Source organism: Electrona antarctica (assembly GCF_951216825.1).
Source record: "Electrona antarctica genome assembly, chromosome: 15".
In the NCBI taxonomy this organism is placed as follows: Eukaryota; Metazoa; Chordata; class Actinopteri; order Myctophiformes; family Myctophidae; genus Electrona; species Electrona antarctica.
In genome coordinates this window covers 6,995,157-7,011,942 of record NC_136796.1, presented here as the reverse complement: position 1 = coordinate 7,011,942, position 16,786 = coordinate 6,995,157, and the positions used below count along the sequence as shown (strand labels likewise).

The 16,786-nt window shown below is 43.2% G+C and overlaps 1 protein-coding gene across 5 annotated transcripts; it reads left to right on the top strand.

Moving 5' to 3' along the window:
* Positions 1–622: 622 nt before the first annotated feature.
* LOC306938229 (shugoshin 1-like) lies at positions 623–15,634 on the top strand. Of its 5 annotated transcripts, none has more exons than XM_079522298.1 (14): positions 623–806; positions 2,248–2,376; positions 2,936–3,097; positions 3,348–3,526; positions 4,030–4,079; positions 4,196–4,260; positions 6,900–7,564; positions 7,965–8,280; positions 10,273–10,485; positions 11,105–11,297; positions 12,049–12,123; positions 12,838–12,884; positions 14,187–14,318; positions 15,002–15,634. In XM_079522298.1, the coding sequence occupies exons 3-14, from the start codon at positions 2,941–2,943 to the stop codon at positions 15,250–15,252; spliced, it is 2,343 nt and encodes a 780-aa protein (XP_079378424.1). In that variant the 5' UTR covers positions 623–806; positions 2,248–2,376; positions 2,936–2,940; the 3' UTR covers positions 15,253–15,634. The 5 variants fall into 5 exon arrangements, with proteins under 5 accessions (XP_079378424.1, XP_079378423.1, XP_079378426.1 ...); XM_079522297.1 differs by having other exon boundaries at positions 4,024–4,079; positions 6,906–7,564; XM_079522300.1 differs by having other exon boundaries at positions 4,024–4,079; positions 11,174–11,297.
* The last annotated feature ends 1,152 nt before the right edge of the window (positions 15,635–16,786 follow it).

The following is a 16,786-nucleotide window of genomic DNA, read 5'->3' as shown; positions in this document are numbered from 1 at the left end:
GTCAAAGTGGGCAGGGATGAGGTGGGTTTGGGGAGTGAGGCCAAGTAGTAGCCTGACCAGTTTGTTTTGGGAAGCCTTGTTTTAAGGGCCTTAGAGGTGCTGTGGTACCAGGAGGTGCATGCATAGTCGAAGAAACCTTGTACGAGGGCTCCTGTTAGGGTCTTCAAGGTGTTTTTGTTGACCAGTGAGGAGATCTTGTATAGGCTAAAAGTCATCAAATGGTGGTCCGTGGCTTAAATGCAGAATAAATAATGAACCTTGTCTAACATGAAAAGGGTTGAAAACTACTGTAATAAAATAAATACAAATTTTGAGCTGAGAAAGGAAAGCTCGCCATCGTGTGGTTGAAGGCAGCCAGGCAGCAAGACGGTTGGGTAAACCAGAGTATAATCTAGTAAGAGAGTGACGACACTAACGTTGACTCTCATTGTAACAATGAAATGCGGAAGTGCTCATTCTATCTCAATGGGATAGTTCCAAATAATGTTTGGAACTATGGTCGTGTCGCCACTCTCTTGGGGTAAGCTGTCGCCTGCGTGTCCTCCGCCAATCAGCGCCGGCCGTTGGGAGCTTACTACTACTAAACGTCCACCAATCAGGCAGCGTCACTGCGTCAGTTGCACATTTTGAATCGGATTCGGCGAGCCTCAGCCGAGATGATGCTAGTGTATGCGAGAGAAGAAACAATAACATACTAACAAAGGTCTCTTATTTCTGTGTCTCTACCATACTTCTTGGTGTAAAGTACTCCTGTCACCGGTTGTTAAACGGTTGTTTTTCGACGTTCTGCGGACGGAGACAGACAGGTACGTTTGTTTGGCGTGGCGTGAGTGACTACTTAGTTAACTTAGCATGCATGCTAACTTGTGATCGCATCACTGCCAAGTGCTAACGTCTGTTTACAACAACTGATTGAACATTTTATTCGCAGTTTGTAGAATCATGGGTATTTATGGGTACAGTTCAATTCAAACGAAAGTACCGGTCAATACAACTACGAGTATAAAACCAGAAAAAGCACTAAGACGTGGTCGTCCATTTTCAATTCACCAGGACGGACATTTAAAAAATATGCACTGCTATGCACAAAGTAAATCATCATACAGTTAAAGAAAGTAAGATAAAAGAGAAACGTTTATATTATAGAAATGTTTCAAATTGCACCCGTCTGTTTTGAAGGAGGATTCACATTTCTTTGATTGTGAAGTGTTTAACAGATTGCAGAATTACAGTACATTTCAAGCACAACTCAATACACAACTGTTAACTGTGGACAACACCATAAGCATTACACTTGTTTACAATACGGTCCACCATGTTCAAGTCATCATAACATTTAGAGATGTACAAATGTACACTACTATATAGCCAAAAACAGGAAATCATCAGAGGTAAAAAGGAAAAAAAAAACATATACAGTGAGGAGAAAAAAGTGGTGAGTGGGGGATTCGAATTTCATGGGGGCCAGTTTGGAATTGCAGTCCGTATAGGTGCCCTTGAGAGCGCTTTTGAAGGAGTCAAGGGATTTGCATGTCTTAATGACTGTTGGTAGGGCGTTCCACATTTTGGTGGCATACTAGCGAAAATAATTTAGTCCCTTGTTTGTTCCCGAATCTGGGTTGCATGTGGTTTGTTGAACTCCCTCTGATGTTGTGACCGTCGTTGACAATGACAGGTACAACTCTAGCTCTGTTTGGAATTGGAACTTGACTTTATGCTCTTAGCGCCAAGAAGAGGTCCCGTATAGAGGTATCCATGCATTGGTAGAAGGGAGTTTGAGCCATCCAAGAACGATGTTGAAAACCCCTTTTTTGCATTAGCTATAGTTTCCAAAAACTAAAGGTATTTCTGACTAGCTATAGATGATAAACCTAGGACAGGCATTTTTAGACGGGGGGTGAAACAACTGCTTAAATCAGGCTTAAATTGCTTATTTAGTCAGCCTGTGGCCAGTGAGTCAACCCCTGTCCACATGCGCAGTACTGCTTCCGTAAGATTGAATTGGGAAAACATGGTACTGGTTGACTTCATATTGCTATGCAAGCTTCACTAGTTTTGGTCTTGGGGAGACATTTCTCCTTTGTGTTTGGGACCCACTGAGGCTGAGCTCACCCACCTCTATTATCCTACATGTCCTGCTGGAACACATGCTGTTCTTATTTACAGTACTGTGTATGTTCTGCATCTGCATGCATATCATCAGATATACAACTCTTTGACTCGCTCTCTTTCTGTCTTTATTCTCAGGGTTTTTCGAAAGACATCAAGGTGGCCAAGTACGTGGGCTACGTCAAGGACTACGAGGGGGCCACATTAATGGGCTGTGAGCTCAACCCCAGCATCCCCTAGTTCTCTGTCATCATCAAGAAGGAGGAGGTGTGTGTGTGCACAAGCTCACGATGTGATGCGTTGTGAGCTTGTATATCGCCTATTGTCAGCTTTAGGGTTACTAGGGTCTAAAAATGAATAAAGAAAAAAATGTGTGTCCCATCGACTCATCGAGAGCATTCCTGGAATCCGTATGCAACGTGTGACCTCGTTCTCTCTTTTAACTATAGCTAGCAGTGGTGTAAACTAAAGTAACAAAGTACATTTACTCAAGTACTGTACTTATGTACAATGTTGAGATATTTGTACTATTTCCAATACTTTTACTTCTACTCCACTACATCTCGGATGCAAATATTGTACTTTTATAAGTAGATAAGTAGCCTTGCCGAGCCATGAGGCCCATAGGGCAGGAGCCTATCTCCTGTTTCTGTAGCGTGAGGCAGCTTGATGTACAAGTACACCCCCTGGACATGACGCTAGTATGTCACATTGTACTTTTACTCCACTACAATTATTTGAAAACTTTAGTTACTAGTTATTTTGTAGACCATTTGCGTAGCGGTGTATTTGTGTGTGGTTAAAGTAATGTCTTCTGTCTGACCAGCTGCCATGGCGACTAGGGAACCCGGCCAGAAGAAGTCCTTCAAGAACAGCCTAGAGGACATTAAAAATAAGATGACTGAGAAAAGGGCCCTTCGTGCCGCTCGGGTGGACAGAGCCCAGAACGGCAAGCCAGGACGACGGATACTGGTCAACAAAACCAGCAGTAGGAATATCATTCATTTTGCCTACATGCATTGCATACACGATGAATATCGATCATAAAAAACCTTTTTTTTTGCCTCACATTTGTGTATGCATACATTATGGATACCATCAACCTATTAAATTAAACAAACCCTGTGGTAGGCCTACCTCGTCGATGTTGCCAATGATTGGTGTAACAGAGTCTCCCACACCAACATTTCAGTGCATAATCTGGTCATGTTGAATGTGTGTCCCCCCACCACCACCAGACGACCGTATCCTGACGGGCCTCCAGGGCAATAACAAGGAGCTGGCTGTGGCTCTGCAGGGGGAGAAGGAGAAGGTGAGGCAGCTCAGCGACATCAACCTGAGGCTGAAGGGGGAACGCCAGGCTCTGTTCGGACATCTGCTCATCCTCAAAAAGGTGCTGAGCGAGCAGAAGGCCAAGGTGAGCCTACTCTAGCATCCTTGTTCTGTGGGCAAACATTCGGCGACAATATTATTGCGATGGGACATATTATAGGTAGGTCTATTATGTTATATTTTGTGACATGTCATGGACACAGCTGCGAGAATGAGAGACTCAACGTGCGATGTCCAAATTACGTTCTTCTCAGACATACAGTATTCATATCGTATAATAAGCTCTGTATATGATTTTGCGGACCGTGGCCTGTTCCTGACCGCAGGTATTTAAATTCTGCCCGCGCTTGCAGGGGCCCATCTCTACCATACAGATTTCAATAAAATGTGCTTGTGTTGCATGCTGAGGTTTTAGGCCACGCAACACGATTTACCAGCACAAGGAAGTACGTTGGTGCATACGTATTTATTGCACAAGGGAGCCAAACGTATGTGACCTGACCTCATTTTAATGTGGAAATAAATGGCAAGCATTAAGCTAGCAGCCAAACTTACAAAGAAACATTGCCATTTATTTTCAAGGCACAGAGTCGACCTGTGGAGATCACCGCTGAGCCCGTGGGCACGGATCCATCCAGGTAATTTTATTTAAAATGGGACGACTAGTAAAACTTAAACTTGTAATATTTTCTGGCTTCCATTACGCCAGACTTTTATGACCCCTCTCCTCTGCGTTGTGCCTCTAATTTGACAGGAGACTCCAGAGCACCCCGAGACTCACCGAGCCCCTCCGGTGTGAGCCTGTGGCCACATCTGCAGGTACGCTAACAGGCCTGTCACAAGTTTCATATAGAGGGTATGCGCATGCATAAAGTGAATGGCAAAGCGACAGGCAAATTGAGTTTAACGTTGTTTAATGCAATTATATAGGACCTTTCTGTTTGGATGTAGGCCAGAAAGTAGTTTTTTGCCACTCAGTAGGCATTCCTGCATAACTTCCGGGTTTGATGATGTCACGCGCATACCCTCTATAATCGTCCCAATTGCAATTATTTGAGATAATTGCAATTTTGTTGTTGTCGTTTCAATGTTGAAAAATGTGACATGTAAGCATGTGGATCATTATTGTATAAATCAGTAATTTCTTTGTACATTTCAGTTACAATTTACAATTTAGGCATTTAGCAGACGCTCTTAATCCAGAGCGACTTACATTAGGCAGGAACAAAAGTATGGGAATACATCACATATATAAAATGCATTTATCAAGAAACATGCGTAAGCTAAGAACGTAACTAGAACATATCTATATAATGACACTATACATATTAACTATGCATATATACTATACTATGCTATACATATGTAGGCTACTATGATGTGCTATGACTATATACAATGCAATTATTGTGCTGTCTACATGACATGCTATAAGTCTGTTTCAAATGCTATCTAAGTCTAAAAAGTGCTATCTAAGGGGGTAGGATAAGTGCTATGGGCCATGATGGAGTCTGAAAAGGTGGGTCTTCAGACTACGGCGGAAGATTGGGAGTGATGCCGCAGTTCTGACTGCAACGGGGAGTGCATTCCACAGTTTTGGGGCCAGAAGGGAGAAGAGTTTGGGACGTGTGGAGCGTTGGCCCGGCGTTTTTAGTGAGGGTACTTCCAGCTTTCCTGCGTTGGCTGATCTGAGTGCGCGGGAGGGTTTGTAGGGTTCAATCATGCTTGCAAGATATGGGGGAGCCATACCTTTGGTTGCTTTGAATGCCAGCATCAGAGTTTTGTATTCTGTGCGGGCAGCGACTGGGAGCCAGTGCAGGGAGCGGAGCAGGGGGGAGACATGTGAGAATTTTGGCTGGTTGAAGACCAGACGAGCTGCGGCATTTTGGATCATTTGGAGAGGCTTAAGTGCACATGCCGGTAGGCCAGTAAGGAGCGAATTACAATAGTCAAGTTTTGACAAGACTGTTGTCTGGATTAGGAGCTGGGCTGATTCCTGGGTGAGGAACAGTCTAATTCGTCGTATGTTATAGAGTGTGAACCTACAGGATCGAGTGACAGCTGTGATGTGAGTTTTAAACGAGAGCTGACTGTCCAGGACAACACCAAGGTTCCTGGCTGTTGGGACAGACGTTACCAGGGCGTTGTCTACGAAAATAGTTAGCTCCCGCATAGGGCATGTAGCAACTCATAATGTAATAACTGCTCATAATGTAATAAGTTTTTATTACATTTAAATTATTACGTTATGAGCCCTTATGAGCCCTTATTACATTATGAGCAGTTATTACATTATGAGTTGCTACAGGGCAGGACTTAGCTGGGAAGAAGAGAAGCTCAGTCTTGTCTGGGTTCAGCTTGAGGTGGTTGGAGGACATCCACTGTGAGATGTCAGCCAGGCATGCAGTGATGCGCTCTTCCACCTGAGTGGCAGAGGGGGGGAAGGATAGAAACAGTTGTGTGTCATCGGCATAGCAGTGATAGGATATATTGTGAGCAGAGATGATAGTGCCAAGGGATTTGGTGTATAGTGAGAAAAGGAGGGGACCAAGTACAGATCCCTGTGGGACCCCAGTTTGGAGGGTTCGGGGGGATGATAGCAGACCTTTCCAGGAAACCTGGTAGGTCCGGTCGGTGAGATAGGAAGAGAACCACTTTAGTGCTGTCCCGCCGATGCCTAGATCCGCTAGGGTGTCTAGGAGCAGCTGGTGGTTCACTGTGTCAAATGCCGCCGATAGGTCTAGGAGAATCAGGACAGCAGTTATTTGACGTATCTTCCCTGTGCAATACATTTTCTATTACAAAGCCTAAAAGGCAAACGGAAATGTGTGTGTGTGTGTATATATATATTTTTTACATTCCCAATGGCCAATGCCAAAAAACGCAATTAAATCCGTAATGGCAATTATTGTTGATAGATCTGACATGGAGATTTCATCAGTTAATTTTTGACATCCACACGTGACAAGATATCAGTACAACATGAAAAATATCCATGGATGTGTTGCTTGCTGGACGTTGCTGCCATATTTATGTTTGCATGGATTACATTGCTTAGCCGCCACGACTGATTCCAGTCATTTGAGTTCCATAGAGCATGTCTTCTATGGAAGCATGTTGCAAAATTTCCCATCTACAAGCTCTCAGTGCGTCAAGAGTCAAGACGCATTGAGAGCTTGTAGATGTGCTATGTTTGGTTATTTTAAGTTGTCGAACTATCAATAAGCATCTTCCATAAAATCTTAATAGTCTAGGATATTTCATAAAGGCAAAAGGTTAAAGCCTCGATGTGATTTCTTCACCTGGTTGGCTGTATGTAGAACATCAGGAACAAATATTACTAAAATGTAATTTTATATTGTGTTAATGGTTTATGAGACAGCGCTAGCGTGTGTGTGTGTCAAATCAGTTATTAGATTTTATATCGTTTTAAATCATGCGTTTGTCATTTCCCATTGTTTCAGACGTGCACATGTTGCCAGTGCCGCGGACAGTGTGCGTGAGGCGGGGGAAGAGCACTGAGCGTGGCAGCAGCAGCATTAGGAGGAGGTCCAGTCGTGTTCACATGCAGAGGTCATCGAGTGAGGGAAACCCTGGCGCGCCCCTGGAGGAGTCGTCGAGTGAGGGAAACCCTGGCGCGCCCCTGGAGGAGACTGCAAGTGAGGGAAACCCTGGCGTGTCCCTGGAGGAGTCGGGCGCTCCCGTAGAGTTTCTGGAGGCCTTGGATGCCTTGACGGCAAGTCCCATTTGCCCCCCGGACGGTAACGCCAGGCTCCAGAACGAGACACGGCAACAGGCAGCTGAACCAGAGCCGTATGTTGTCCGTGTCGGCTCCAAGGAGCCGCCACGACGCAAAAACGCATCAGATGCCAAACCTGACGGTCGGCAGCAACCGCGCAGGAAGGCGGCGCAGCCGCGGGACGCGCCAGACCCAGCCCCGGCAGCTCCCGCTCGGAAACCGGAGAGGGGCCGCAAGCCAGAGCGGGCCCCGCTGAAGAAACCGTGGGATAATCCCAAACCCAGAGCCCGCTCCAAGAGCCGCGACCGGTCGGCCACGCGGGCAGCCAGAGGTGGGGGACCTCCGCCGCCGCAGACGGCAAACTCGACACTCAACACCTCGCAGGTAGGGATGTACCAAATGATGTACCAATGAGACATTTTGTCCCATATCAGATTTAATTAATTGCTGTTATGGCCGATAACCGATTAAACCGATGTCGATATGATCTCATTCTGTATTGAAAAGTATAATTTTGTCCATTCTGAAATTATTCCAAAACTAGGGATGCACAGGCGTTATTGAGATGTTGGCCCATATCCTAACAACGTGTTGGGACAGTAGTACTACTGTGTAGTATTTTTATTTAAAAATGTTCCAACTTGTTAACTCTTTTGAAAGCTTCCCCAGAAAACACTGATAGAATTTGCAGCCTTCATCATAACACAAGGCTTTTTTAATTTATTTTTCAAAATGATTATTATAAAATATCCGCTAAAACCTAATTGCCCGTCCCTACTCGCAGGGCTTCAACGACACGTTCGACTTTGACTGCGAGGACGGGGTGCACCTCACCCCGTTCAAGGGCAAGCCGGCCGACGCCAACAGTCAGCCGGCTACGCCCGTCCGGGAAGGGGTGTCGCGGAAACGACCTTCCATGGAGACCACGCCGGATGATTCCTCGACATCGTCTGACTCGGAGGACAGTCCCTATGTTCCACACGGGAAACTGAAAACGCGCTGCTCGCCTGAGCGGAAGAAGGTCATCCCGACTCGCAGCCGGCGGCCCTCCGGGGCATCCAGGCAGAAGGAAAACATCTCCCCGGAACAGAAGACACCTGGTGAGAATGTTTTTTATTTATTTTTATATATATTCGCAGGCTGGCCCCGCTGCTCACATTTACATCGATATTGGTGACAGGTTTTGATGTGCTAACTTCCAAGGGTAGTATAATATAGTACAGCCATTTCACTTCCCACAAAATTGCTTATCAGTAGGTAGATTGACGGTAGGGAAAGGCTTGGGGCTGTCTGGTTACCTTGCCATGTAACTCCAAAGATTGGTGAAATATCTTCAGTAGTTGCCCTTTTGTGTTGATTTAGGAATTGATATTCCAAATGTCTCCTCATTGACTTACATTGAACTGTGAAACAAAGTCACTCACTTTTTCACAAATGACTGCATTTAGCTGTAAGACAAAAGAAAGGTGGAATTTATCCACCTTAATTTATCTTGCATTTTTTCACATGAACGTGTTTGAACCACAGAAAACCAAAGGAAAGGCAACCGCTCGGCTGTGTTGGCTGTAAAATGCGTCTACAGTATCTTGGCTGTCAAAATGCATAGAATAGCACAACCCCTATTTTTATACGTTCTCTGAGTCCTACACAAATGAGTGATTTACAACTTTCCAGCTTGTCACCATTGTGACATTTTTGCCTATGACGCTCAAAATAGGGTTAAAGTAGTTAGGAGATGCCTGGGATACATACGGTACTGGTTAATGGAGAGTATTTGGACTGGTGCTATTGACACGTTGGACAGGTATGGCTGGGCCTGGGTTACAGCAGCACACAAATCTAATAAAGTATCTCTTTTCTTTCTTTCTCACCTTTTATTTATACTCTGAATACAGTTGAGGGCAAGCCCTCATTTTCAACGTAGCCGAGGTTACAATGCATAAAATGCAGTCACAAAACAATACATCAAACAACATTATAAATCTGGGTAAATTACAAAGGAACTTTATACAGAACAACCATCAGTAAAATAAATCAATTGAAGCAGGAGCAATCGCGGTGAAAAATATTCTGGAGCATTCCTTTGAACTGACCGAAGGATGGCAGGGAGCTCAGTTTTAAGGAGCTTTGGAGTTCATTCCATGAAGTTGGGCCATTGACAGAAAAAGCTGTCTTGCCCAACTCTGTCTGGGCCTGAGGAACCTTGAGCCTTAAGAAATCACTAGAGCGGGTCTGATAGGTGCTATTGTTCAGTTCCATCATGGAACAAATATAGTCAGGGAGCATCCCAGCAATGGCTTTATATAAAAATAGGTGCCAATGCTTATCTCGCCTCTCAGTCAGAGAGGATAAACCTGAGTTCTCATAAAGTGCACAGTGGTGGGTACCATAACTATCACCAGTAGTCCACCGCAAGGCAGAGTGGTACACGGTGTCTAGCCGCTTTAAAAGTGAAGGAGCAGCAGACCTATAAATAATGTCCCCGTAGTCCAGGACCGAGAGGAAAGTGGTCTCAATAATAGCTTTTTTTTTTTTACTGGAATTTGGAAAACTGAATGTATTGCTATACAGAACCTAGTTTTTGTCTTAGTTTGGAGACAAGATCAACAATATGAAATTTAAAAGTTTATCGTCAAGCCCGATGCCAAGATATTTATATTCAGAGACCCTCTTAATCGTGGATCTATCTGAGGAAGTTATAAGTACACTATCCAAGTCAATATTCATATCCTTCTCTTGTGAAGTATATATTTTTTAGGGATGCACGATTATGAAATTATGACAGATATCCGATCTCTAATTATTTGCAGGGTCAATCTGCCGATTGAGATATTACAAAACTAAAGCAACAGAGCCATTGGCGGTCACGCGTCATCAATAGCTGTGAAAATAATCTGGATTATTTTGAGACCGATCCGATACAGATAATGGCATTTTTATGGCCGATTTCGATATGCTACCGATTCTATCGTGCATCACCATTTGTTTTGTCACTAATCATATTCCTATCTCTAATATTGATCACCTGTCCCATTTTGTATGGCTTAAACAAAGTTTGAAAACCTCCTAATAAATTGTATGTTATATTGCAGAGGCTGGCAGCGGGCCAGAGGATGACGAGCTCCCAGTCACTCCAGGTGTGGAGGCTGACATGAGACGGATAGAGGAGGTGTTATCCAGCTTCGGAGACTCCCTCTCCAACGTTGACACCCCTCCCAACGTTGACACCCCTCCCAACGTTGAGACCCCTCCCCTCGTGCACAGCAGCAGCCAGAAGCCCCAGAGGGCCAAAACCTGCAAAAAGCGTAAGGCACCCCTGGTCTGGTGTATCTTTGTAATTCATTAGTTTTACCTCTCCTTTACAATTGCTCCCCATTTTAAAACTCTGGTGTACACTTCTCTCTCTATGCACTGCTTTAATTGAAACCCTGTCTTTATACACTTCACTATGAACTACTTTAATTGCACATTTCCCCTGGAGCTGGTCACTGGTGTGTAAAACTGTCTCTAGAACGCTGGTTCCCAAATGTTTTTAGCTTGGGTCCCGGCCAGGACCCAAACTCGCAGACATTAGGATTTACTTGCTGAGCAATATTTAATAGTCAAAATAGCCGTTATGCCATTTTCACCATGGATAAAAGGATGGAGAGAAAAAAACCACTGGTATAGTGGTTTTCATTTCAATGCTTAGTATTTATTGTTGGCTGAGCCTCCATGAAAAATATTTTTTGTTTTTGAACATCTCTGATTTTTTTTTTAAAGTTTTACCCATGACTCAAAGATGGGTCCCGGTATATATTTTGGGAACCAGTGTCTCTAGAAACTCACCCCCCTCACCTGTGGTCTCCCCCCTCCCTCACTTCCCTGACCCCCCCCCCCCCCCCCCCCCCCCCAAACCACCCCCCCTCCCTCACGGTTCCTCAGGCGGGCTCGGCATCAGGATGGAAGGGCGGGGCTTGAGTCTGTGTGACGTGACCAATGTGACCCCTGCAGCCTATCGGGATTTCTCTCTTGGCAAGTCCCGCCTCTCAGACGCTCGGTGCTCCACCCCCGTCGCGGAGCCACGCAAGCGTCGCTCCAACGCCATGGTGGACTACAAGGAGCCGTCCTTGGGGAAGTACGTACACACACTCGCATACACACAGACACTTATCTCTGAAGTATTGAAGGTAGGGTAAGTGATATTTCTGTGCTAAAAATAAGTTAAATAGCTCTATATTCTGATAGTACTCATTGCGATAGTTCAGAAACAGGGGTCTCTAGCTCTAAATTTAAGGAGAGAGAACTCGCAGGATAACAGAGTGAAATTGGAAGAGATGGCACAACATTTCTGATTGGCTGAAATTTGGCAACCCACCTGAAGCGGCAGAGAGATGGGGAGACCCTGTTACTGAACACTATAGCAATGATTACTATCGGATTATAAACTTGTTTTAACCAAATATCGCTTGCCTTACTCACACTGAACCTTATTTTATACTTTGGCTTTTAAGAAATAGCTGATCTACAAGTTCATGTAAACTCATGCACTCTACATTTTCTAGATGCCACTTTGTGCATGGAGGGTGTGTTATTGTGAAATTACACTGGGCGCCAACCTGTCTTCCATACAGACTTGGCGTCTTATCTGTGGCGCTGGTGCAAATTGAGAGCAGCGCAATATTTAGATTTGTTGTTTTTTTGGAGTGCAACCAATCAAAATCCATTGGGTGCTATTTCTAGTAAAATTAAGTAATATTAATGAAATTCACCAATAACAAAATCTAAATGCCTAAAATATGGATGCTAGGGGTTCATGTGGTTAAACATTTTCTTTTTCTTGTCCGGCTGCCTCTCATCTTTGTCCTTTCGTTTCTCCATCGCTCCAGGAAACTCCGGCGTGGAGACAAGTTCACAGACGTGCAGTTCCTCAGCTCGCCGATCTTCAAGCAGTCTGCCAGGAGGTCTGTGCAGAACTCCAGAAAATCCACGAACAGAAAATCCACAAACACTCAGCAGCCATTTCAGAAATACAATGAGTCGTTTGTCGGATGTCTGTAATTCCTTGGAATTGGATCTTTTAAACTGATTCTTTTTAACTTCAAGGCTTGTTTGAGGCAATTTTCAGGTCTTTAAGTTTTTTGACTTTTTGTTTTTTTTAATTCATAGCTTTTTCACGTGTCGTATTTCTCTAGTGTCAAGGTTTTTTTTTGAAGACCAAGCTCTACAGTCGTAACTCGGCGTGTTCATTTAGTAACAGGATTCTCTCCATCTCTTTAATAAACTAAATGCATTTCCTTGCTTATACCGTAAAAGTTGTCTTGTCTCGTCACTAAAGAGATGGAGACCCCTTTTGTTGCTTAATAAACACCCTATTAGAAACAACTCATAGTTAACGCTGTTTATTTTGGCAAATAAAATTAGATCGGAATCATTCTTTAGATTCATCACTGTGAATATTATTGTATTGTCATCTCATGAATTGTATCCCCATCTAACCGCTTATCTGTGATTTCAAGGGATTAAACCTAAAATATCCTGAGTTTTCTGACCGATGCTTCTCATTGTCTTCTGTTGCAACCTCATACATGGTCAACCTCATACATGGTCAAATTAGCCAACCTTTCATCAATGTGTTGACATGTTTGACTTGCTAACGAGACTCTTCTCTTACCCAGCCGAATGCCCCAGGGGGCCAAGACCTGCACGAAGCGTAAGGACAACGGTACTATTTGTTTTTGGGGGTCGGTGTGTGTGGTGCATAGATCTTCTCACCTGCGTGTGCACTTAACACTGCGTTTTAACAGCAGGAGAGCAACGGTGACTCTGGGTGATAGAAATCACCTAGTGGGTGTTCCTGCTGTCATTACCTCCTTGTATAGGTGGTATGGAAGGTAAACTAAGCAACACATGAATTTCATTGGCTATCGCCGGACCAAAAAGATAAAATATTTTTATGTTTTTGGGCGACGTTACTCTGCCCACTATCGCCTCTTCGCCTGCTATCGCCGGTAGTTGCCGGGTCCCATAGACAAATGACGCACTTCCGGAAATATACACCAGGCTGTCTCCGCTGTTAAAACGCTTTTAACACTTACTGCCAGTGATCTCCAACCTGTGTGTGTGGGCCCCAGCAAATTGGCAAAAGATTAATGATATAAGTTATATCTTCTTTAAAACCCTGAGGACTGGTTTCATAGTGATGCCAATAAATGTTATACTGGGTTAGTTCCGTTGAGGCGGAATCGAATCTAAGTAAACGTGCTCTTAAAATGAACGCGGCATCGTGGCCCACTACCTCTATCGGCTGCCGTGTTCAGTGGTGGACGCTTCTGTGATTTCCAAGTGGGCCCTTCTCCAGAAAAGGTTGAGAATCGCTGCTCTATGCACTATAACGACTGCACGTTTCCACTTGAGCTGACCACTGGTGTGTGTGTAAAGTCTGGTTCTTCTGAAAGGTTTTCATACCCCTGACTACTACGATCTATTCTACGTCTCTGTGCACAACTGTAGTCCTGCAGGTTTTCAGAAGATGACATACTATTTTTTTTCCCTCCCCTGTTCATTGCTCGGCTGCAGATTTGAATGGGGAAACAAAATGACACCTTATGTCTTTCCAGTTTAAATCTGCTACCGAGCCAATCAAAGCTATGGGGAAATGAGCTGGAACAGGAAATGGGTTTGCCACTTTCTGGAAACCCGGTACTACAGTTATGCACAAAGCCAATTTATAGAAGTATTTGGCCAGAAGGGTTTGTGCCATAAGGGAATATTTGTCACCATTTTTTTTTTAAATGGCCATTCCACAACCTCACCTAAGACTGTCGTGTTGCGATGCCGTTGGTGGCATTGGAGATTGGCGCAGTGTTTAAACTGCCTCATTTTGCTGACCCCTCGAGGTCCTCTGGGGGGTCCCAGGTAAGTTTAGGCCCCGGAGGAGGAGACACCAAATGTCTCTTGGTTTTCTACTGAAAAGATTTGGTAAGCCCTGGTCTAGATCACTTCCTCCTCCCTCACGGTTCCTCAGGTGGGCTCGACATCGGGGGGACGGGTCTGTGTGATGTCACAAATTCGTCCCCTGGAACCTCTGGCGTTTTCACCTGTGGCGAGCCACGCCTGATGCCCCCCCCCATTACAACAAGTTACCATCGATGCCAGAGTATGTACACACACACACACTACACTGTGGCTGGGCAGTTAATCAAAAAATATATCAAAACCCATGTTTAAAAACCAATAACTGAATCTCGATTTTGTAGGTTAATTGATTATTTTATTATAGCCTAATTATATCAACATGAGAAAATGTGTAGGCTGTTAGTTTAGACTCGACTAAATCGATTGGTCTGATCTGATTAACAGTTAATCAGATATTTTAAAAAAAGTGTTATGTAATCATTGCTAGCATGTTCGTTCAGTCTCCAGCTCTTTAGCAAACGGAAAACATTATTTTAGATCGGGATAGAATTGTATCCAATCAGGAGAGCAGAGAACTCATACAGTAGGATAAATGACAAGTTGGAATTTATGACTCAAAGGAATGTGCAGGAAAAAAATTAACACTAAAATGTGATCTCTTCTCTCCTGATCAGATGAGAAATTCTGTTCATTAAAGTTAAGATGTGCAGACCCCTGTTACTGTTACACTGTGTTAGTGTTACTATAGCAATGATTTTCAGAATATAGAGCTTTATTTAAAGTTTTTAACTTGTTTTGTTTTGTTTAAACAACAAAATATCAATGACTGACGCAACCTTTTAAACATAATGACATTTATTTAAAAGTGTTCTTGTCCGGCTCCGTCTCTGAACTGTGTCTTGCCGTTTCTCTATATCACTCTAGTAAACTCCGGAGTAGAGACCACTTCACGGACACAGAGTTCCTCAGCAGCTCCCCCATATTCAAACAGAAGTCTGGTGGGAGGTCTGTGCACAAGAAGTCCAGACAATAACGACAACAGACCTATGAGACCAACAGACCAGCCGCCACCTGTTGTTTCAGCCTCTGCCAGGAGGTGGCAGCATTGGACCGTCTCCTCACAGCGAGGCTCCAGTTCAGCTGCTCAACCATGCCTTTTATACCGATGTCTGTAATTCCTTGGAGTTTTGTTATTTATTTTAGTTTTATTTGTTTTAACTTCAGGACCCCCAATTTGATGCCACAGACAGACACCCATTTGAAGGTATTTTCTATATCTGCAACCCCAAATAGTGCTAACTCTGAGTCTGAGAGTGTGCAAATGCACCATTTAGTTCTGTTCAATTTGGACTTTCACTCAAGGACACCACTTTGAGAACCTATGGCTGTATACAACCAATAAAAAGGCAACCCAGTCTATAATGACCCCACAAACCCCTTCACTCAATATTCTATTCACTCATAATTACAGCTGTAAAAGTATTGTATTTTATTGGTTGTGTCTTACTGTTTTGTGCACATTTTATGAATAATAAATATGTCTTTTAACTATTGTTACATGATTGGGTGTTTATTTCCAAGTCCTGGTTGATGATCACAAATACATTTAATCATAATTCATAGTATTATGCAATTTTGGATGGAGCCTGACTTTAGTATGCATCTCACATACCAGTTAGTAAGCTACAACGTTTTTGGACATACTAAATAGTACTGTATGTCTGTATGTAGTTTTAGATGGGGACTATGCCGTCTTGCACAATATCCAACATTTTCAAATGTCCCTTTTTAAACTTACATCATATGAAAACACAAAGTGTCAAGTCATTGAGCATTTACCCAACTTCATGCCATTTCAAAGCTTACACACCAACTGGTTCTTACCACACCAGGGCCTGATGATGTGATACTAGTACTACTGACAAGATACTGATGTCAGTATCATGGTCAGTGTCATGCCAGTATAATGGTCAGTAATGGTGTCCGTAATCATGGTCAATATCAGTAATGGTATCATGGTCGGTGTCGACAGTGTCAGTCAGTATATCTATCATGTATGTAATGTATGTGACAGGGCCTGACATCGGGGACGGTATGTACATTAAGGACCTTTTGTATTATATATATATAGGGCCTATATTATAGGCTACACACAACCGTGTTCCTGTCAGCTAATGGGCTATGCTGTGAATTTCTATGTGGTCATGGAGAGACTTTCCACATTGTGGAAGTTAATTTGTATTCTATGTTCCTAATGTAATATATTCTATGTTGGTGAATAACATACTAACAAAAGCATTGCTGTAAAAAAATGGAATCAATCACAGAAAGGGCAAGAAATTACTTGAGCTTCTATTTTATTCAGTCTAGAAAATAGGCTAATACTATGTTCATTAAAACCAATAGTACAAAGAGCATGAAATAGCTTTTCCAGACTTTTAAAAAAAAAATCCAGATTTTTTTTCCTAAAGTTTGAAAAGTACAAACATATTTTTACAAAACAGCAAAACTACATAGTATTGCACAATGTTTTTTCATGTATCTCCAAAGTACAAAGGTATCAATCTCCATCAGCAAATACACACAAAATAAGACAGAATAAATTAAGACCATTTCTTAAGCATTATTCTTTTTTTTAAATTACAGCACATAAATAAGAATAAACTCTAGATAATTAAGTTAGCCATTAGTCAACAGCAATAGTCTTTT

Bases quoted from the DNA above. Each gene is read 5' to 3' on its own strand.
- LOC306938229 (XM_079522296.1), top strand. From the start codon at position 2,941: ATGGCGACTAGGGAACCCGGCCAGAAGAAGTCCTTCAAGAACAGCCTA. The intron at 3,098-3,347 runs GTAGGAATATCA...CACCACCACCAG, and splicing joins ACTGGTCAACAAAACCAGCA to ACGACCGTATCCTGACGGGC. The intron at 7,565-7,964 runs GTAGGGATGTAC...CCCTACTCGCAG, and splicing joins CGACACTCAACACCTCGCAG to GGCTTCAACGACACGTTCGA.